Here is a 24,014-nt window from a genome sequence, read left to right as displayed (position 1 = left end):
TTTGTATCTGTGTATCTGCCTTTGTATCTTTGTATCTGAGGGCAGTGTACATTTGTACACTCTCGGAGTTACAAATAGATAAATGAGCACTCTTCATTATGTCATCACCATTCCAAATTGATTTGACCACCTTGGAAAGGTACTTTTACAGCGTCTCCCAGCACATGGCTGCTCAGATGACTCAGCTGAGCGTGATGGGGTGAGGACTGTTAGTGTCAGTTTCTCGATGAGGGACACTTCGACACATCGACTGGGCGGGCCGAGGGCCGAACCAGCGACCTTTCCGATTCCCAGTCGCCCTCTCCATGCCCACTCAGCTACGGCTGCCCCAAGAGTTCCATTCTCCACCAGGGACAAGAAGCCGACCATCAGTACTATAGAGTTACTGCAAGCTTGTGTGTCTTGCTAAGCTAAGCACTAAAACGAGCTGGGGTCGCGACCTCCGCAAGAGACAAAACAATCCGCTCCTCCTCAGTGACCTTTTTGCCCTGCGAGCTCGCACTGAAAACGCTTCTGCGATGGCTCTGCGAGCGCCCCGGGGAGGTCATCCGCGCTCCTCCCAGCCACACACTGTAAGCCTATTATGACACACTCACTTACCCTCGCGACCACCTGATGACCCCGGGAGAACCCCGGGGGAGAGAGTTTGTTTGTCTGCTGCCTCGGCCCCTTTAAAGGCCAAACACTCTGGCTGTCTCTTCACTGCAAAGCTCTGTCAGATTAAGCAAGCGCTGTCGGCAAGCGAGCACACACACACACACACACACACACACACACACACACACACACACACACACACACACACACACACACACACACACACACACACACACACACACACACACACACACACACACACACACACACACACACACACACACACACACACACACACACACACACACACACACAGTGGTGCCCTGTCCCACCTGGGTTCCTGACTGGGTTGGCTGAATGTGTACTGACCTTGATACTCACAGGAACCTCCTTCCCCAAACAGCTGTTTCCACGCGTGCCACGCCACCCACTGTCCTCCAGACACGAGGGAGGTCGCAGGCGCTGCACCGGGGGTTCCCATCGTACCACTTCATGGATTACTCTCTGCAATGAGAAACGAATCAGGATTATTAATTTTCTTCCCCCCACCCCAACAATAACAACACATTGGCTCATGCCCTCCGTCAGACATTTTGGAAATATTATAACCGTAAGAAAGCCATATTCCCTCTTTGATCGTTTTGGGGAACTTTTAAATAAGGAAACAATATGACCTTGTTCTGTGTGGATGAATAAGCCATAAAACAGCAGTGACTGAGGGACCGTTTGATCCGTAACACACCCGTTGGGGGAAATACTGTTTCTTCAGACAAAATTCATTAGGGTGACTTATTCCTGTGAAACTGAGAGGACAAGGGTGGGCTCGGGGATGGAAACGCGCGCGCACGTGTGTGTGTGTGTGTGTGTGTGTGTGTGTGTGTGTGTGTGTGTGTGTGTGTGTGTGTGTACATTCAACCGTACATTACACAAAGTAAGCTGTCAAAATGGAACATAAATCATGAGCCCGTCAAAGTAGGTGCCAGGCCTTATGGCAACAAACCGCAGTTTATGTCAGGCAGAGTGGGCCGACACTCACATCCGCATGTGCACACGCACGTATGTACACAGTAAAGTGCCATCTCGATTTTTTTGGGGGGGAGGCTATGCGTGTGCTCATGTTTCTCTCCTTCTCTGACCTTCTCTCTCAGTCTCTGCCGTTTGTCTTTGTTCTCCATTTGTAACTCTGAGAGTGTTCAAATGTACACCGGGCCGTTACGGGTCCATTTCGTTACGTTTGTACACTCTTGGAGTTAAGAAAACAGTCGGCAGCCCTCTGGGTTTGGCCCGCGATGGAGGGACGTGTCAGAAAAACAATGACCTCTGAACTGTGCAAACAGCACAGCAGAAAAGTGCAGCGGGACCACCCAGTGAGGTGGCAAGTTACTAACCAACCAACAGCAGCTTCTTGGCTCTACACACTACAAGATAAAGACTACAACATGGGAGGATGGAGAGATGGAAAGAGAGAGGGGAGGGAAGAAAGACAGAGAGAGAGAGAGAGAGAGAGAGAGAGAGAGAGAGAGAGAGAGAGAGAGAGAGAGAGAGAGAGAGAGAGAGAGGAGAGACAGAGACAGAACAACAGCACAGGTCTCCGCCAGGCTGGGTTTGCCTACCCAGGGCCTACAAACTTTGGAAGTCAGTCACAGCCAGCTTGGAATGGGATGTGAGTAATCTTGGTAACGTATACATATTGATCACATGACCCCAGAGATAATGTGTACCGATTTGTGTGAGTTTTCGACAAAATGCCTGACACTCAGCCTGTATTGTCATTTCGCTTCACTCCATTATTCGGTAGCACTTTACAATAATGACCCGTTATACAACATTTATAAACATAAGCAGTTTGTAGACAATTAACCTATCATGAACAGCCTGTTTGTTGACATTTGTAAATGATTACTAAAACATTTAAAACTATGGTTTAAATCATTTATAAGGTATTAGTAAGTAGTGAACTATTCATGAATAAGCCATTTGTATACATCTGTAATTGATTATTAAATAATTTGTAACTGATGTTATATAATATGTATAAGCTATTTGTAGATAATTTATTATTGATGATTTATTATTATTATTATTATTATTATTATATATTATAGCTCTGTATGTGTTCTTGTGTTGTCTCTTGCAGGAATGGTCGCCCGGTCCTTCTGTGGACAGCTAATATCCGGCACTGTTGGCTTGATCGCAGCGAAACTGTGCACACACACCTGGCCTGTTATAGCACCACCAGGCGGCCTATTTTAGCAAAACAATTTTTTAAATATATTAGTCCTACAGATTTTGTCCAAACATCAAGCAAATCGGTACACATTACCTGTATATAGTCATAGTCAGTCCAATTCTTCATATTCCATCCTGATTGGTTAAGATTGGCTTCTAAAGTTTGCAGGAGTGGCCACAGATTAAAAAGATCTATACTACTCCTACATATTTTGTCCAAAACTCACAGAAATTCTCTGGCGTCATGTGATCAAGATATATGAGTTCGATTTTTCAGATCCAAATGGCTAAGACTGCCTTCCAAAGTTTGCGGACCCTGGGTAGGCAACCCAGCCTGGCGGGGACCTGTGCTCCGAGGAGCACACTTTTCTAGTTTTTTATTTCAATTAATTCAAACGTAATTTTTTTAATTCTATTTTTAGCGGTGCCAACCGCTCTACGTTTGACTCTGTCTGCGTGTCCGTCCGTCCGTTTGTTTGAGCCTGGGATGAGCACGGCAAAGAAGCAACACATACAAACACACGCACACACACACACACACACACACACAACAACTAAAAATGGGACTGGCCTTCAAAATTGTAAATGAAAATTTGCCCGATATGCCCCCTATTCCCGCATATCTGAGTAAATACCTCCAAAAGGTTATGTGACACCCACAGTCACAATACCAGAGGGAGCGTTAACAACAATTTGGTACCACCCACCCATAAAACAAACATGGGCAAATTCTCCTTCTACAGCACTGCCAGCCAGGATTGGAACGGTCTAACCCCATCCCTCAAAAAATGCAGTTCGCTGGGCTCATTTAAAAGAGCCTTAAAAAATCACCTTTCAGGAGGCCAAAAGAGGAGGTAGTACCATTTTCCCGTTAGACAGCCGACCCCCCCCCCCCCGTTCTTGTACATATCTTTCCCCCCTTTTTTATTCCTTTTGTTGTACATAGTGTTATATATATATGTATATATATATATATATATATATATATATATATATATATATATGTATATATATATATATACATTTTTTTGCTGTTTTATTTTTATTTTCTTTGTGTAATGATATTCGAACTGTGGTGCCACAATATATGTCTATGAATTGAATACCAAGGCCCTCATTGGAAACAAGTCCGCAAGGACTTTTAGGAACGGACCTGTTAGACAAAGTATTTTAAATGTAAATGTGTTGTTTTACATTCTTTTGCCTAATAAAATATTCAATCAACACACACACACACACACGGACTTGGAGATTGCCTATGCCATCTCTCCTCTCATTGGCCACACGTGCCACTGGTTATCAAAGAGGGGTCCAGGGACCCCCAGCGTATGTTATGTCCGTCCGCCCGTATGAGCACGGGATGAGCACGGGGCTATAACTCCAGTTTGCAGCATGCCACCAACTCCAAATTTGGTATGTGGACTTAGACCACCAATAGGGACGAGCATGAATTGCTGAAGTTATAAAAGAGGGGTCCAGGGAGGGACCCCCAGCGTATGTTATGTCCGTCCGCCCGTATGAGCACGGGATTTTAAACAGCTATAACTCCAGTTTGCAGCATGCCACCAAGTCCAAATTTGGTATGTGGACTTAGACCACCAATAGGGACGAGCATGAATTGCTGAAGCCCCGCCCCCTCTGTCTTCCCATTGGCTGGCCTTTAAACAGCCATAACTCTAGTTCGCAGCATGCTACGGAGTACAAATTTTGTACATGGACTAAAACCACCAATAGGGACGAACTGTAATTAGTTAAGCCCCGCCCCCTCTGTCTGCCCATTGGCTGGGCTTCAAACAGCCATCATTCCAGTTTGCAGCATGCTACTACGTACACATTTGGTAAGTGGGCAGTGCACTGCCGCTAAATTCTGACTGTACTGCAATGCTTTGAAACAGAGAATTGACTCGATACATCTAATAGCAATGTCATCAACTTCTGGATCAAACTTGTTCGCCATGAGGTGATGCTGTTGAAATATCCACTGGAGATCACCAGCCCCATATACACACACTCCTCTTCTAACCGTCGATGTGCATGGAGGGTATGCATCGCCCTTCGTTACATCACCAGCATGGCCAATCCAATGCACCAGGCGAGCTATGGCATTCATGTCAGACAGGTGGTACTTACTGTGGGCAGGCAATGACCCAGGTACAGAGCTCATCCTATTCAGAGTGGCCCACAGATGTTCGTCTGGACTAAATGTGTCTTTACACCACTCCATAAAATTTTGAATTTCTTTGTTATCCAGCACGTGTTTTACAAAGTCTCTAGTGACCACAAAGTAAGCGCTGCCTGAGAACATGGGGTTGATTGGTGGGGCGGTCTTCCTGATTCCCGTGTTGGTGATAGTATTGGCATGCTTAGTATTGGTGACTTTGTGATGGTACTGCCAGCGGAACTTCTTGGAGTCTGGCACGTCCTCAGACTCCATACTGTTCTTCCCATTGAGAAGCTTCAACGCCTGAACCATTTCTGCATTGGTCTTGATGGGGAGGTCTGCACCGCAAGTGTTGATCAGATATCTCCACTGGACAGGGGACTTCATTAGATCTTTCATGCAGTTTAGATCGGCTTGCACTCGAGACCAGGATGCGTAAGTAACTCTTTCTAGTCTGCTGGATATAAACACGTTAGGGAAACAGGAAATGATTGCCCTCACAGCTTTCTGGAATCCCTCTGAGGACTTCTGGTCCACGTGCACGCAGTAGACATTCTGAGGATTGTAAACGGCACGCAGGAGTCTCTCAAACATCTCGACATCTGCATGAATCACCATTGAGTAGGCAATGGGGAAGTCTCTCTCTTCAGCACTGAGCGGCACTGTGATGAACCCTCTGTTATCTATGTAAGCTTCACAGTCCTTTGTCATGCTACGGTAGAAATCCTCTGACAGTCTCTCCTTAGACCCCAAAACTTGAGCAATTTCATCATTCTTGCCCACCATGTTTCCCTGGATGATGGCCGAGCAGACTGGCAGGTCCTCAACGTATTCTGTTGGTACTCTGTGGCCCGTCATTGAGGGCCACTCAGAGGCGGAATAATTTATCGGACGCAACAGTGGGTCCCATGTTATTGGACGCAACTCGTTGGTCTTGCAGCAGGTGAAAGAAGACCTGTAGTTTACAGATAGGTAGTAAACAAACCAACCCAGCCCCAGTAAAGTACTTAGAAGGAAGGTCCAGCGTTTTCTACTAAACAACTTCCCTAGAAAGAAGGCTTTTGGGTACATCTTTCTCTGATCTCCTGGTTTGGTTTCGGTCTACAGCTATGAACCAGTGAGGCTAGGGCTGTGTGCTGAAAAAAAGCCAAAAAGATGTTTGCCCACTAATAGGTTGGGATACTTAATGGGTCAGTTAATAGGACAGCTATCCGGTTCCAGAGATCTTCGATGATGTTGAAGAAGTCGCTGTTCAAAGCTTGATTCACAGACACCAACCAGTCCAAGTAAATCACAGCTATAGACCATTACTGGTGAGATGTTGACATCATCCCGCTGATGTCACTACGTCCATATTTTCTCCTTTTAGGGAGCTTCCACAGTACCTACGCCCATACATGGGCATGTATATGATGTCCGATCTAACTGTCAGATCGTGACGTCTGACCCGAATGAGTCCGTCTCAAATTGCGTCAGCCTATTCCTACCCCATATATGGAGCTACTGCAGTTTTAATCCAGTTTACAAAGAACATCTTTATTTCAGGTGTTCTGCTCTCACACAATTTCATGCGCAAACTGTGTATATTATATTGTGATGTCATCTTTATGTCAGTACTATAACGTCAGGCATCTCCATATTTGGGAACAATGTCAGCCCAAGCCGCCAGTCCTTTGACCCCTAAGGATCATTTGTACACTGTGTTTGCACCGGAGGGCCAAGATATGTTTTTTTGCTGATTGATTCAGAATCAGAATCATTATCAGAATCTGAAAAATTACATACAAAGTCAATGCAAAGACAAGAAGATATGCCAGTCTGCATCAGGTGGCGCAAGGCGTCTGGCCTTCGGTAACATGTCATGACCAAGCCCCCAGAAACAGGAGGGAAAATTGAGGTGCTTCCCTCCTGGTGTCCGACTCTGGTAGTGCAGCTTGACCAAGCTCAGGCCCATTACATGAACGAGTGAAAACGGTTTCGATCAATGGGCTCGACTCACACAAGCCTGCGCATGGGCTTGTGCACAGGCTTGCGCACAGAGGTAGACACTACTACGCATGGGATCTGTCTGTTTTTTCGTATTACATCCTGATTGGCCAAGATTGGCTTCCAAAGTCTCCAGGAGTGGCCCGTTTTGAACAAAATGCCTCAAATCATGTCCGATTGCCGTGAAACTTTGCACACACATCCCCTCTAGGGCACATTTTTCAAATTGACCTCTATTTGCCGCTATAACAGGCAGATAGACGTCTGTAAGCAGCTAATCTCCGGCACCATTGGACCGATGGGTGTGAAACTTTGCAGGCACACTCCCTGGAGTGTGCCGTTTGAAGAAAAAAAAGCCTCAAATCATGAACGCAGCGCCCGATTGCCGTGAAACATTGCTGGCCCACAATAAGCTACCTGCCCTGGTGGAGATGTGTGCTCCGAGGAGCACATTATTTTAATTAAACATTAAATAATAATGAAAAGTCTTCACTTTAGATCAGGGCACACAATAATGTCCAAAATGGTTCATTTGCGAAACATTAAAGATAATTCTAGTTATTGTTTCGTGTTTGCACTCATGAAAGTTTGGAACAAGTAAGTAGAAAGTCCACATTAACAGACAGTCGTAAATAATGGATTGTCTTCACTTTAGAATAGGGCACATAATAACATCTACTATGGTATAGATGATTTAGGAATGTTTTACAAAGCATAATTATGTTAAACATGAACAAACATGGAGGTATACCTTTCCCGAATGCACCAGTGCACCTCCATGGTCCTGCTGATGCACCAGTGTGACCCATCCATCCCAATAATGGGCTCCTGGAACGTCCCCACGCCCGGGGCAACTCACTCACTGCTCACTCTACTTAACCAATTAGCACTGGGATCATTTACGGCTACCTCCTCCTGCTAGCCTGAGGCTGTGGCAATGTGTGGCATGTCTGCCTGCATGGGAGGTTTGTAAATAAGATGGACGCGCGCATCTGGACTGGTCATGAACGTTTGGGCTCTACGACTTCCTGCTATGACTAGTCGGTAGCAGCCATCAAGACTTTTTTCCCAATTTTTTTCCCCTTCTTTCCTGAGACGAACGAGTAAACATTATTGTTGGACCTGCTGTTACAGTACGAGGATGGAACTTCTTTAAATTGTGTGTGTGTGTGTGTGTGTGTGTGTGTGTGTGTGTGTGTGTGTGTGTGTCACTCAGGGTGTGTTGTCGAGACGAGAAAAATAGCAAGTGCTAATACTGATTATGTTTATGGAAACGCATCATGAATTCAAAGTTATATACACAGTCCTCCTGTGCTTTATTAATGGTGCCTGCTACTCTTTGTTAATGGTAGAGTAGGTCGAGGAGTTTGTTTCTCTTGTCTCAGAGGTACAGCAGGGTTTCTTATGGCACATGGCCTCTCACAGACCCTATGGGCAAGTCTCCTGTGTAATGTGAAGGCAGTTTGTGTTTAGACTTCATGTGACAAATTGACAAATTGTGGTTATTTCTTTGCCAGGGTCAATTATGCGATATTGACAGTCTTCTGTTCAAAATTATCTTTTGGGTTTGCATGATAGCTGGGTTAAACTAGCCTGGGACCAGACGAATCTGCGAGTGCAAAAAAAAATTGCACTCTGGGATTTGGGTCTGGCACCGCTCCATAGAGAATCCATTTCCTGTCCCAGAAGACGTGGGGCACCAATCAGGGCCCAGTATTCGAATATGGGCGACTGTAATTGGTAGTTGGTTGTAGGTCTAACCAATTGCGTCGAGGGACATTGTTTTGATCCCGCCCCTTGGGAAACAAAACATCCTCATGGAAGCACCAGACTCATATCCACGCAGTGATATAGTCTAGCTACGCCAGGCTAGGGTTAAACATGCTCATACATGGTGGCATGTATTTCATCCACAGTCGTCGGTGCAAAGTTTGGCTGGACTCCTGGGCTCTGATAAGCTCACACAAACTTTGCACCGCTTGGCAAAGTTTGTGCGCGCGTGCGTGCATGCGTGCGCACGTGCGTGCGTGCGTGTGTTGTGGGGCGGGGGGGTTGTTACAGCCGACCCCAGCAAAACGCTGTTGTCCTTCTGTTGCATGCAGCCAAAAATCACCAAGAGAGCAATCCCGTCCAGTGAAAAACTCCAAAACAAACAAACGTTCACACGTTGCATCCTTTGCCGTGCTATGTATCTTGGGCTGTAAAACACAACTAACTAGCAGACTGTGTGTGTGTGTGTGTGTGTGTGTGTGTGTGTGTGTGTGTGTGTGTGTGTGTGTGTGTGTGTGTGTGTGTGTGTGTGTGTATGTGTGTGTGTGTGTGTGTGTGTGTGTACAGTGTGTGTGTGCGCGCGTGCATGCGTGGGGGGGGGGGGGGTGGCGGTGTTCTCACTCTGGGCCTACTTCTCGTGGGAAGTCAAGCACAATGTGAATTGCAGAACAAGGGCCGTTTTGGAAAACATATTAATGAGTTGTTATTGTTGCAATTACTGTTCAAATTGCATAAATTTGTCACGAGCACGTCTGCTCGGAATTTATGAACCCTCTAATTTAAACATGAGGAACACGCTGGGGTTTTACGACATCGTTTGATGTCCATGCATGTCGACTGTTTGCACTTAGATCTTGGTTGATGATAGACGGTCTCTGTAATTAAACATCAAACAAAGGCAGCGTAGATATATATAGGCCTATAGATGTGAGTCACTTTCACCCAAATATTGACCTTTGACTGGGATATGAGTTATATTCCAATTCACGCTTCAGCCAATGTTATTATAACCCGTTATTAAAATGGCCAGTTATTTTTGCTTGCGATAACAGCAGTTATCTGAAACTCTCATCAATATAAGCCAACAGTTTATACACTACAAATGCAGCGGTCTACACACTGCGTCATACTCTCTCAATTCCTATCTTTCTTTCTCTCTCTCTAACTGGCTCTTGTGGCCTTATAAAACTGAAGTCCTGTTTCCCTTGTTGTGACTGGAAAACATATTAGCCTGTCTTTTCACCACATTTCGAACTTCAATCATTAAGCTCAACTACCACTTAGCATTAAGTCAAATTCCACATTCCACTTTAATTTATGGCCTTAGCACTTGGAGCGGGTAGCAGCTTGGCACGGCTAATAACAAGGACAAAACGCACATTTTCTCACCAATTTCTGAAACGCAGAAAGTTTACTTTCCAAAAACCTCCCACGCTGTGTGCATAATATGTACGTACTACTTTCATATCCAACAACTCACCTCCATCCCTCCCCTCGTTTTCTTTTTTTTTCTCATTTTTCTCCCTTTCTTCTTTTTCTGCTGCACTTCCCCCCATCCTCCTTGTCCTCCTATCCTCCACATACTTCTCTCTTGGTGTTGTGTTTTAAGGCTGAGCCCTCAACCCAACCAACGGGCTGTGGTTCCCATTCACATGGAACTGGTTAGAAAGACATTCCTTCCATGGAGAGAATGTCTGGCACCGAGCGCCTGTAATACAGAAATCATAAACGGGAGGTCCTGGCTAATCACGTCCCGTGGCATTCTCACCCTCTCTAAGCTCCCTCTCATCCTCTGTCCTCTTCCTCCCATCCTCTTCGAGGAGTTATGGAGGAAGGAGGAAGAAGATAGATAAAGTGAGAAAAGGAGGGCGAGAAAAAGGGGGACATTAGCTGATCCGATCCTTTTACTTCCCTGTGTAATAGAAGGGTATAAATCAGCTGAGGAAATCTAGCGGATCGGATTCTGGTGGTTGGCAGATATTCTAATTTATCTGATCCTCCCCGTCTCTGAGAACGTTTCCCTTCTCTTAACAGAAATGCGGAACAGAAGAAGAGAACAGTCTAAATCACTAGGTGAACAAAATACATCCACCATCTACAATACCACAACACATATGACCCTATTCCATGTAGTAAAGGCGTGGGACCTGCCAAACGTTCCATGAATATTAAATCACTTTGAAAATTAAGATTTGTCAGTGTATGCTGAATGAAATACAGAATCATGACCCATCTAATATGTTCACAAATTGTCTCACACTTAAGTAATTATAAGTATAATGGTGCGTTCACACGGGCAGATTAAAAGATACAAAGATACAAAAATACACTGCATCTTTGTCGCTGTGTTGCTTTGTATCTGTGTTGCTCAACGCGGTCGCTGACGTCATCAAACGTGCGGACATCAGAGCTACAGTTGTAGCTTTGCATCTTTGTATCTGGAAGTTGAACCCAGCTCAACTTGAATTTGTATAGCTTTGTATCTTTGTCGCTATAGAGATACAGCTACAAACGTTGGATGTATCTTTGTATCTTTATGTCGCTGGTTTCCATTGAAAATGAATGTTAGCATGTATCTTTTAATCTGCCTGTGTGAACGCACCATAAGTAATTCAATCTACTTAACAATGGTGACACATAAGGATTAACATTTAGGTTTCTATGGGCCCTGGGCTAACAGGGGCCCTTAAAGGGTCTACACCATGAATTTTAACTTTTTCTTCATTTTTGTGTGTTTTTGGTCTCCCCCACCTCTCTTCTGTTCCAACAAATACCCGACTTCGAGCATGCAGGCTTTCATAGGCTATCTGTGGTTTTCATGTAAATTGGTCTGAAAACAGTCCGTCAGATTTGTTCCCCCACCCCACGTGACGTCTGGGAACAATTCCTCCCGTTTTTCAGTTCTAACCAAAAAAAAAAATCAAAAAAAAATATATATATTTTTTTTCATTTTTATTTTTATTTTATTTTTATTTTATTTTTTTACTTTTTCCACACAGAACCAGGACATGACATGCATACAAACTGGCTCAATAGCGCCCCGTGCCAAACAGGACAATGTGGTATTGCAGGTGAAAGTGCTTTATAAGCCAGAGAGAAGTTAGTTGGAATGAGTATATCTGAGGCTTGATTTAGGCTGAAACCTTTTGAAAAACGTTTGAGGGACATAAACAATATGATATCAAATATTATTATTATTTTTTAAATTCATGGTGTAGCTCCTTTAATTAATTATACGGTGGCTGGTATATTTTATTGTACATTTTTGGGGTCCAGACTGATATGTTGTTAATATCGTACACTGATATCAGAGATACTTTCTTAATAGCTAGGTTTATACAAACAGGGAATTTGGCTTGGTGGTTGCTCACATAACCCTCAGTTCACATAACAGTTTACGAAAAATAAAGTAGAACTAGTGTGAGGGAAAAACCCTCAGAGGGCTCAACTTCCCACCATACACCCTGCTTTTGGACACATGCTCACTTAAACTGTAGTACTGTTTACAATACAAGTCCATTTACTTTTGGGCTTGACCCCAATACATGTCAATGAGCGACCACTAGTGTACAGGCTACGTACGGTAAGTAGATATTCCCCTCTTCCCTCTGTCATCTGTGTGAAACACCTGATTCAGTATGTTGATAAAATATATTGCCTTAATGTATGTTTTTCTTCCAAATGGGGGGCCGATCCAACCTTGGAACGAACAGTGTGGTCAGAGGCTATTCAGTACATCATGTACAGCCTCTGTTTTTGAGTTCAAGTGTCGGTATGTAAACACACTACAAATTCGGATTCACCGAGGGATGGGAGACATTAGTGAACATCATCTGCGTATATTTTTGTTTCTGAAGCCATGTTTGATGATATTAAGATGGGTTAAAACATAAAAAAAAAAAAAACACAAACCATTCCATTGTCTCACAGGAACAATGGCGCTGTGGGATGTGAGGGATTCCACATTTCCCTCCAGTTTCCACATATGTAAGCATACTGCGTCGGTATATATGAGGTTTACTGTCATTTACTGCTGTATTTCTTTGGCAGCGGGTCACAGACATTTACTGACCTGGCTGCAGACAGAGACGGCTTAAATAAAGAAACGTGCAAGTTCTATATCGGATCCTAACTTCATTGTCAATGCAAAACATTCAGCTCCCAGTGCAAAAGTAATTGGAAACCACTGATTTATGGTGTATTTATACTAGCGAGGAGACACCACATAATAAATTCAAAGACTTGCGGGATATAAAGAAACTGTTGACAATACCTTCTTCATCCAGTGACCTTGTCCCAATACCCGCCCCCGCCTGCACACAAAAGCCTCCCACGCACCAAGACTCGCGCGCACGCATGCACATGCACGCACGCGGTTAGAACACACACACAATTTTTCAGAGACTCTATAGAAATGTGTGGGTCATGGTAATACCCCCTAGTGGTGGCAGTGACTGGATCTTGGCTCTCCCGCCAATTACTGTCGTCTCAACAATGGCAGGGCAGGTCAGCGGGCTACACCCCCACCCCCCGGCCAGCCAATTATGTCAGGCCAAGCTGTGTTTGGGGCATGAGGCTGGGATTGGCTTATAGGAGCAGCACACAAGGGGCAAGAATAATACTGATCATATTGTCATGAAGTGATCTCTCAAGTGAATGAAAAAGTGTGTGCGCGTGCGTGCACGCGTGTATGTGTGTGTGTGTGTGTGTGTGTGTGCGTGTGTGTGTGTGTGTGTGTGTGTGTGTGTGTGTGTGTGTGTGTGTGTGTGTGTGTGTGTGTGTGTGTGTGTGTGTGCGTGCGTGCGTGCGTGCGTGCGTGCGTGCGTGCGTGCGTGCGTGCGTACGTGTGTACACACTAGATAATAAAACTAAGAGTCTAAAAACACCATAGCAGCCTCTAGTTATACATAATCACAAATGCTGGCAGAAGGAAAGCCCATTGGGTCACCAAAATCAGTAGTTTATCTTCCAGGAGCACGAATTCCATTGCAATCCAGCCACTCGTCATTTTCGAGATATCTTGTTTGGGACCAAAGTGGTGGATGGACGGATAGACTGATCAACACCGCAATCCTTAAAATCATGCCGCTAGTGGGGCTAAAATGTTCTCTCTCATTCTCTCTCTCTCGCTCTCACTCATTCTCTCTCTGTCTGTCTGTCTGTCTGTCTTGCCCTTGCTCTCTCCATCCCTCATAAGTGGCACCTCCACATGTCTCTTCTGGTTTGGGTTTCTTAAGGAAACACTCCATTATTGGACCCCTGAAAAAAAATGGCAGTGGGAAACAATGGTGCCCTTGAATTTCTCCCGCTCGTTTTGCATGTAATGATATCTAGATTAAACACAATATTATTGTTGGCCCTTTGCGAGCCCAATCCCGATTTTCTCTCACCCATGCATCGGGGTATGGTGCGTGTGGAAATGGCCTTTATTTAAAAACGCCAGTCTTACTTACAGCTTCCTGATGGGAGCTTCGGGGAGCGGGGTGGTTGAGGGGTGGGGCTGGTAATTGCAGCATATGCAGGGGAACGCTGACTGAGGGAGGGGAATGGAGGAAGGGGAGAGGAAAAAAAAGACGCCTGTCCAAAATCAACTCTTTCGTTAGACAGGAAACTAAAAGTCCAGGAGTTTATGTTGGTTCATTGTTGTATCGATATCCTTATTTCCATCAGTTGAGCATCGGCTGTTGGTCTTGTGTGAGCGGGGTCTGTTTGTGGTGAATTTATGGCTTATGAAGAAAAAAAAAGAGAATTAAATTGCTTCTTGGACGGAATGGGGGTTGATGGTGATGTGAGTTTGTAGGCGCACAAGGTTGGTCCTGAGGTCAGTGCTGGGGGAAACGGGTGACACCTCTGCGCACGGCGCGATTCGAACTCAACTATATGCCCAGTGGAGAAAAGTAACAAAGTACATTTACTCAAGTACTGTACAATTTTAAGGTCATTTTACTTTACTTGAGTATTTCCATTGTTCGATACTTCTAGTCTACTTAGATTATTACTACGAAACACACATTAACCAATTAAGCCCTAGTTTATACTTCAGTTCAAAAATACAGTAGCCGATCTACAAGCTCACAACAGGCCACAATGTGCCACGTTGGGAGCTTGTAGATCCGCTATTATTGAAACAATTTGACACATTTTGAAATGTTTGACAACTTTTACATTTTGTGCAATACTTTTGTACATTTACTCAAGTCAACTTTTCAAAACAGGCCTTTTTATAGAGAGTGTTTTTATATTGGGGCATTGCAACTTTTACTTAAGTTTACTTAAAACAAACCAGAGTACTTCATCCACCACTGTATGCGCCTGCAGGCACGGCGAAGCATCTGCAAAGCCATCACCTGAACTTTCGTGACCCCTCCATAACCTTCAAAGCAATTACTCCACCCCACCACCACCACCAGCGCCCACATCCACTTCCAACACTACTAACCACAGCTATCCTGCCAACCTCCAACCGACATTCTTCTTTTAATTTCTCCTGCTCTCCGTCATCTATCTGTAACATGGTCCCCTGAATAACAGGAGTGCAAAGGAACGCAGGGCTAATCTATCTGGACCGGTGTGCTGTGCTGTGCTGTGCAGTGCAGTGCTAGGGGCTCACGTTGAGGCCCGTCTAATCACCTCTCGGATCAGCAGGGAGAACAGAGGAGGCTGCACCTTTTATCCCAAACCAAAGTCAACAAGGCGGGATTCCTGGGAAGCATTGCAGACATTCTTGAAAGCAGAAAACTGAGGGGGGGTTTGCAATTGACCTCTCTCCCCTTAAATTTAAGAGGAGCATGGAAAGGGGAGGGTGCACGAGTGCACGATGGGCACGTGATGGGGGGGGGGGGGGGGAGACTTGTTGGGGTGACTGGTGGCTCAGTCATTATCGTCGAGGTCGGGCAGAAACCCTGTATCTCTATATTTCATCTTTTCATGTTATTACGGCATGGCTCTGCAGGAGGCTAGACATCTATGAGTGTGTGTGTGTGTGTGTGTGTGTGTGTGTGTGTGTGTGTGTCGTGTCTGGATCTAATATTGCAAACGGCTGGACCGATCAGCGCCTATTTCTTGTGCACACGCACAAGTAGACCAAGTACCTCCACAATATTTGTCCCGCATAATGTTTTATACTTTGACTGACCTAACAGGCTGGTCACATGAAGTCCGAGATCCACATTGGAAGGCACGCCGTTCCCATGTGGAAACCAAGATCCACACGAATCGATTTTCTTTACAAGGCTGATGATGCCAGTTGGTAAAGATGGCCGTTGGGAAGCATGCCCCTCCAGTTACTATGCTAACCCGTTGTACCTTTGTACACGGGGTATCCGTTGTCAGAGTACCTGTTGGCAGGGTATACTGCAGTACCCATTATCATAGTACTTTGAGGCCAGTACTCTGACATCATATTGATGTATGCCCATGCATGTCATAGTACCCACTGTACACATGTCTGTCTGTGTCCCCTTTATGCCCATAGATTGAGATCCCTGTATCTGTTTGTTCTTATGGGAATATAAATAGATGCCCATATATGGGCATATCGGTCAGATCAGCGGTTCTGGACAACTGGATCTCCATATGCCTATATATGGGCATCTTGGTCAGATTGGCGGTTCCGGACAACCACTTATACGAACGACTCCATGCGGGCTAGCCAATATATGGGCATATCAGCGTTGAATCCAACACCCGAGTCTCTGCCCTTGGTTTCCTGCCTCTCTACACCCTCCTATCAAAGAAAAGAAGCATAGAATGCGAAGGGGAAAAAAAACCTTGCTTGTTCAGTTGCTTTTCACAGCAGAATGAGACTTCAATCATGATGGTAATTCATTTTCATGTTACATCTAAGAAAGCCACATTACTCAATGAGAATTCCTTTCCAAAACGATGGCTCTGGACAGTTGCCTTCACTCATAGCTGTAACCAACTAATTCTGTGGTGATTTACAGTGTACGCCAAAGAATCAATAGTGAATATGTCTATGATTCAGATTTGTTCCCTCCCTCTTACCCTCATTTTTTCTCCCTCGCCAGTCTCTTCTCCGCCCCCCTCTATCTCTTCGTCTCATCTCTCCCCGACGAATGTTTGGTTGATGACGCGGCGTAATTAATAACTCCCTTAACGAGGGCCTGTTTATACAGATGGACCTCCTACTTCAGAGCTGGCCGCGCTTTCTGCCGATGCTATTTCCTCTCTCCCGTTAGCACGAGCTATCGCATGCTGTCAAAACACTGATGCTCGCTCAACTGGCCTAGGGCAGAGCCAAGTGCAGGAACGCTCCCGTATCCATCGGGAAGGCTAAGCCAATATAGTACCTCATCTTAGCATATGTGTGAGAGGATCTATGCTCATATACTTTCAACTTGCATTTCAAATATCAACAGAACAGTATTTGAACAGGACAGAATAGAACAGAACAGAACAGAATAGAATCAATTCTGCTTGATCCATTGAACCGAGTACAAAGTATCCATTAACTGTAAGGACATGAACATATGCTCCTTTTGACTCACATTCACTATTCCAACCACATTAAAGAGACAGAAAAAAAGAGAGAAAATAAGAGAAAAAGAGAGAGCAAGAGAGAAGAGAAGAAGGGCAGCGGTAGAGAGAGAGAGAGAGAGAGAGAGAGAGAGAGAGAGAGAGAGAGAGAGAGAGAGAGAGAGAGAGAGAGAGAGAGAGAGAGAGAGAGAGAGAGAGAGAGAGAGAGAGAGAGAGTGGTAGTAAGAGGCTGGAACGGGAGACGTTTTGGCCAGGGGTGCCAGAAAGGAATCATTGAATAACTTGGCTTGTTTCTTTGTGGTGAGAACAGCATGGGTTGAAGCCTGGAGCCAGAGCCCACAATGGCTGGCCTGGAGGGCCCGCTCATTAGAGCGATTGGAGCAACACAACCTCCAGGGACCACACGGCCAGAACCCAGCGCTAAAGTGTTCCGACCAGAGAGCCCTGGCAACCGCTCACTCTCATCTCAGGTATAGTCCGCTGGAGGATTTGGTGTTTGGGAATTTTTGCTCCGTCACCCTTTCATGTCTTTTGTTTTCCTTTTTTTTTGCTCCGTCTTTGTCACTGTGTGCCATGTGTCTGGAGTTTGTGGCGGTGCCTGGAATTAGCATGCGAATGTTCCCGTTCCCTCCTCTCTCTTGCTCTCTCTCTCTCTCTCTCTGCCTCTGTCTCTCTCTCTCATCTGCCTCTGTCTCTCTCTCTCTCTCACCCCCCCCCCCCCCCCCCCCCCTCTCGCTCACTCTTTCTCCCTCACTCTGTTTGTCTATTGAGAATGTGTCTAAGAACATCCAACGAGACATGAGCCGAGTCTCTGTACTGTCTCCAACACCAGAGAAGGGCCCCTTTGAAGGACTGGAAAGGCACGCCAGTGTTTTTTGTTAAAACACTCGTTTTATGGCTTTCAGGGAGCTAAGCGTTGCCGGTTGGCAGGAGAAATGACAAAACGGCGGAGAAGAGAAGGAGGGAGGGAATGAGAGAAGAAAGAAGAGGGAACAAATATTCCAGTGTGGGGTCCTCTGCCTACACATCATTAGACCATCTGTGGCGAACCCTCGGAGGAGGCCTTTACTGTTCCACCACCAACCCCCCCCCCCTCCCCCTGTAAATGAGGAGAAAAAATATTTGAACCTGTGTACTCAGCCGGAAACCATAAACAGTCGGGAGCCTTAACAAGAGCCATGCACAAGTAATTGTAACAATCAAAAAGTCATAGGGTTACACATGTAGAAGTGTGTTCTCCTGTAAATTAACCCTGGCATGTGGATCCAATAGCAGGCCCTAAAAGACGTGTATATTTGACTTTACGGAATCTCGCTTCGCCTCATAGGGGATGCCCATGTGTTGCAGGGATAATGAGAGTACTTTTTTAAGGCTGTTGTTGAATTGAATATTGTTCGTGAGCTAGCAAAATCAGCCCTGGTAGTACAGTGGAATCATGTGTATGCCGTGCAGTATAAGTGTGTGTGTGTGTGTGTGTGTGTGTGTGTGTGTGTGTGTGTGTGTGTGTGTGTGTGTGTGTGTGTGTGTGTGTGTGTGTGTGTGTGTGTGTGTGTGTGTCATATAGCCTCTTTACATTCAGCAAGTGTATTTTCCAATCTCTGCTAAAGCTAATACTTTCTTGAAAGGCTAATGTATACTTTGTCGAACAACAGTGTCATATGGGGGGTGGAGGGGTGGGCTCAAAATATATGTATAAAAATGTCTATACCCCGAAGTACTGCATACCCTGTATAAACTGCTGTCGGTATGAACAATAAAAAAAACTATAAAAAAAAACAAAAAAAACAACAGTGTCACAAAATTTAAATAGTTGAAAATGCATGTTTTCTGTTCCATGCAACACGGCTCTTTAACTAAATAAGTCCTCGGAGGAGCTCTAGGTCGCTGAAAACAACAGGTGTTTCAGGAGTGTGGATGCAGTCCTCAGCAGAAAAACAACCGTTCCACCACACATCTGGAGCTTTTAAAACGGGTTCGCTCTTTATTTTAACAAAGTTATGTGGCTTAGTGTGCATTTTCACACGTGTGGGCAGCTGGTTGTGATTGAGATAAAGTGCTGGGTTCCAGGACCTGCATCTCACAGGTGAGTGGAGTTCCAGCCGCCTCAAAGACATGATGAATCAGCACTTCTAGGCCATAATGGAGTATATACACCAGAGTTAAGAAAGAAAAAGAACACAAAAAACACCATGAAGAAACCCAGTGTTCTACAGCAGAGCCAAAAATGTCATGAACGTTCAAGGAAAACACGCCTAAGGTTTGCAGAACCTTCCTCTCGGCTCGAGCCATCTCCCTCCGTTGGCGTTTTTCAAAGTCTCAACTCGGCCAGGGGCACAGTTGCTATCGTTTTCTTCTACATCAGTTCTACGTCTCAAACGTAAAGGACATGTCTTTTCCCCCCAGAAAATGGGTAACCTTTTCATCGTTCATTATTTACCTCATGGCTCAATTGAAAGCAGTCCCCTGCCATGGAAAACTTGATGACTCACTTTGCCCTCGGTGCCCTACAGTAACTCTGTTGATTACCCTACAGTGGTACGTATCCAAGTTGGCCAGGTGGAAACGGCCTACTTCTATTCATTCAAAATAGTCAAGTCTGGAATCCCACACTGATACTATTGTATGCCGCTGAATGCATTTCCTCAATTAAATGCTTTCGAGATCAAATTTGCCAGGTGCTGCACTTGAGTGGTGTGCTAAGTTGGGCTCCCTGCTTCCTCTGGCTCTAAACGGAGTTCATGAGACTTGAGCTATTGAGATGGTGAACTGAAAAGTGAGGCTACAAGGAAGGGTAATGCTTAAACTATACTCCATTGTACGATGATCTGCGGCAAAAATGGCAGAACTACAAGCTCACTCACAAAATGCCATTTCACGACGCGCTGTGAGCTTGTACTGTAGATCTGCTAATGTCGATGAGTGTCACCATCATAAAATCAAATATAAATCAGGCTAGAGAATGAAAGAACAGCACTGTTGATGCAACAAAAAGGTTTACGCAACAACACAAAAACCCTCCGCTCACTTGGTCTCAGTACTGTCCAGATGCAAGCACATAGAACAATCCTCAGTGTTAATTTAACAGTGTAGGCCTACAGTATGTAAAGGGAAAAGGATGTTTGTACATGTGTGAGGTTCATTGTCCCAATGGGCCGCCACCACTTCTGTCCACCCCATTTTTCAGTTCCCACAACCACTACACACACACACAACAATATGATTTAAAGCCAAATTGTTCCATCACTTAGACAGTTATTGCTATACTGTATGTGCATACTGTAGATTTTCCTATAAATGCCTCTACAACTTACAGACCCCAACAGACAAACAAACCATTTACTGCTTCAGGATTTGCTAATGATAAGAATAATAAACACTAATATTCGGCCAGCGCATGTTCAGCCTGTCAGTTTGAAGGGGAAAGGAAATTCAGACCAATCAAATAAACATAAACAAAGCTGTTAGTTGGACAATCTTGGCACCAGCCCTGGCACTGTTCTCTGAGCCCAGTTTGGGCGTTTTAGCTTGGGTTCAGCTTTCAACACAAACGTCCTTATGGAAGCCCTTAACTCTCCTTGCATCTGTTGGAGCTAATTTGAAGAAATAATCAGTTAAAATCACATTTCATTATTTTGTCTGTATGTTTATGAATCTATGTAAAGAAGGGAGTTGTTAGGACATATAATGAGCCATTAAATTGCCATTAAAGCAAATTATCTTTATCAGTATTTTGGAATATACTGTAATCAGTGATTTGCCTTAGATAAGTAAAGAACGCTAGTCACACTGATTGGCTTATATATGTTCAGGTGGACATGCGCTAATCATGAACTCTCAACAGACCTGAACACAAACCTGCAGTGGAAATGCATTAAAAGATATGCATTCATAAGTCAGCATCACATTAAGACTATAAAGGCCCCACTAGCATGCCACTTAATGCTGTGCTGCTTATACCCTGCTGGACCAAAGTGGTTTGAACTGACTGACATTGCTACCCTTAAAGCCCCATGCTCTCAGTAGTGTGGCTAAAAATAAATAAAAGTGTGGCTTAAAAACAAAGAGGAAAGGCCATGCAGTCACCAAATTAAATCAGTAGGGTTCCTTCTCCAGGAAGCATGATGCACTCAGCTTCATGGCAATCTACCCACTGGATTCTGTGTGGATATTTCAGTGGACATTTCAGCCTACGGGTGGCGCTAGAGGAAAGGCCATGGGATCACTACAATCAGCAGTGTTCATCATGGATGGACAGACGGACGGACGGATAGACAGACCAACATTTCTGTCTTTTGATCCCCAATTGGATGGTGACTCGCCCCCAATGGGTCCTCACCGATAGATGTATTCCCCTTCACCGCTCAGGGGCCACTCACACATGGGCGGTGCCGGATACGTTGGGGGGACGGGGACGGGGGGACACGGCCATTTCAATTCATTTCCTATGGAAGTCACGTGGTTTTGTGTGTCCGTCGTGTCACAGCCAGCCCCTCCTCCCCTTCACCCTTCCCCGCGGCCCGTCGGCCACTTGAAAACTACGTGACTTCCATAGGAAATGAATTGAAATGGCCGTGTGTCCCCCATCTCCCCCAACGTTTCCAGCACATTGCCACTCACAAATGTGAGTGCGGCCTCATACAGACCAGAAGACAGCACTAATCACTGCCAGTGCACACCTCAGGGGCAAGTGCATAACTTCTCCCTATCCCTACAGCAAGCAAATAGCTCCTCCCACTCATGCCAGCAAGCGTGCCACCACGTTTCTGCTCACTTCCATCTGCCCCTCCCTCTCATGCCAGCAAGCGGCCCACTGCGCTTCCACTCACTTCTCCTCGTTGCCCTTCCACCCACGCCAGCAAGCACTCCTCTACACTTCCACTCAGGTTCCTCACCATTCCCACGCCAGCAGGCACTTAACTACACTTCTCCTTGTCCCCTCATCGCCATTCCACTCATGGCAACAATTAAGCACTCCATGCGTTTCTATTCACTTTCCCTCCACACAACTCCAACAAAAGTGAGATTGAATTTAGTTCCAAAAAGAAGAAAGTGTCTGTCATTTGGAAATGGTTTGGTTACAGGCAAAATTATACCAACGGTAAGCAAACAACAACTGTCTGCTAAGGCTTGTATGAAAGAGGTTGTGAGGAAGACAGGCAACACTACAAATTTGTTCAATTGCCCGATGATGAAAGTCATTGTCAAGTACGATTAATGTATGAAGCTAAAGAGAGCCGTGACTCCTTCTACGGCTCTAAGTGTAAGTGTAATCTCCTTGCTATGTTCAGCTCCTCCTGTTATGGGAGAATGAGCACCAAATGGAGAGAGATAATATCAGTGATCTCATTCTATATAGCCAAGGACATGATTCCCATTTATACAGTGGATTCAGAAGGCTAATCAAAACATTTGATTTTCCTCTCCCCTCCTCTCTCTCGCTTTCTCACACACACACACACACATACTATGCACGTACACATTAATGCAAACACACACACACACACACACACACACACACACACACACACACACACACACACACACACACACACACACACACACACACACACACACACACACACACACACACACACACACACACACACACACACACACACACACACACACACACACAGTTTATTTATTTATGTCCACTCACAGGGAAAGCATACAGGGACACATATTTTGGGTGCAGTAAAGGTTACATTCACAAACTCATGGATATAGTATGTCCTCATGATACAACACGCATGTCACTCAGCACTCCATGGGCACAAGTAGAAGCGGCTCCGCCATATATGGCAGCAGAGACAGCACAATACTTTGCCAACCTTGTTGCCTCGTCTTTGGGCATGACCAACTCAGGCCAACAGTCACCCCCAAAAGCCATGGATAGGCAGGGCAGGCCGGTGTTCTATCAGGGAGGGCAACCGGTTTGGAATCATTTCAACGACCTCGGATGCAGCCTTTCCGTCTGCCATTTCTTTCACGCCTTCAGGGGTCCTCACGTCTTCACACCCACCGCACCTGCTCTCACAATCCCACCATCCGGGTGGATCGCCCACCTCAACATTATTAGGCCGCAAGGCCCTCCCTCCCACTCCAGCAAATGCTTTGTGTCCAAGAGCAAAACCCACTCTAGGACTGCACTCAGCGCTCCCAAACACTTCCCCTCCACACACCTGCACCTCGCGGCGGGCCGTGTCCATCCACATCGACGTCATCCCACCACAAGGCTCTCCCATTCACTCCAGCAATCCGTCAATCAGGCAGCAGCCTCATCACAAGCCGCGACTTGTATTATCCCACCGTCAGTCACGCCATATCCCTCATCCGCCTGGCTAGCCGCAGCGTCATGCTGTCAAGAAGTCCAGATCTGTTCCTTTAAAGTTACATGCTCGGGTTTACAACATTTTGAGTTAACAAAGACAACTGCTGTGTGCACAACATCGTGAAGCCGTCTGGTCGAACAAACAAAAAGGAGTCCCTGTATTCACATACAGGGACAATATATAGATACTCTGTTACGAGTAAAAGGCCTGTATCAAAAATGTGACTTGAGTAAAAGTACAAAAGTGTCATCATCAAAATATGCTTGTTTGATACATTTTGTTGTGAGTTTGTAGATTGGCTCTTTCCAAATTGCTGACAAATTAGGGCTTAAGTGGTTAATGCATGCTTTGCATTAATCATCAAGGGGTCGGTTGCACCAAGAGGGATTAAGCTTTAACCTGGTTTAAATCAAGGTTTATCTATTAATCCAGTTGCACCA

General features: G+C 45.2%; 2 protein-coding genes across 2 annotated transcripts in view; both read right to left on the bottom strand.

Moving 5' to 3' along the window:
* Positions 1-5,845, bottom strand: part of LOC311061694 (beta-1,3-galactosyl-O-glycosyl-glycoprotein beta-1,6-N-acetylglucosaminyltransferase 3-like) — a gene marked incomplete at both ends in the record, with an annotated part of 21,149 nt that extends 15,304 nt beyond the window's left edge. Inside the window, 2 exons of the mRNA XM_084080383.1 lie at positions 930-1,101; positions 4,658-5,845. Coding sequence (XP_083936509.1) covers positions 930-1,101; positions 4,658-5,845 — 1,360 coding nt within the window. The remainder of the gene's footprint in view (positions 1-929; positions 1,102-4,657) is intronic.
* Positions 1-24,014, bottom strand: part of trappc3 (trafficking protein particle complex subunit 3) — a 787,905-nt gene that overhangs the window by 686,048 nt on the left and 77,843 nt on the right. The window lies entirely within an intron of this gene.

This window comes from Gymnoscopelus microlampas (genome assembly GCF_963454915.1).
Source record: "Gymnoscopelus microlampas genome assembly, chromosome: 15".
NCBI lineage: Eukaryota > Metazoa > Chordata > Actinopteri > Myctophiformes > Myctophidae > Gymnoscopelus > Gymnoscopelus microlampas.
The sequence above is the reverse complement of the archived record's forward strand: the minus strand, read 5'-3'. Positions and strand labels throughout refer to the sequence as shown.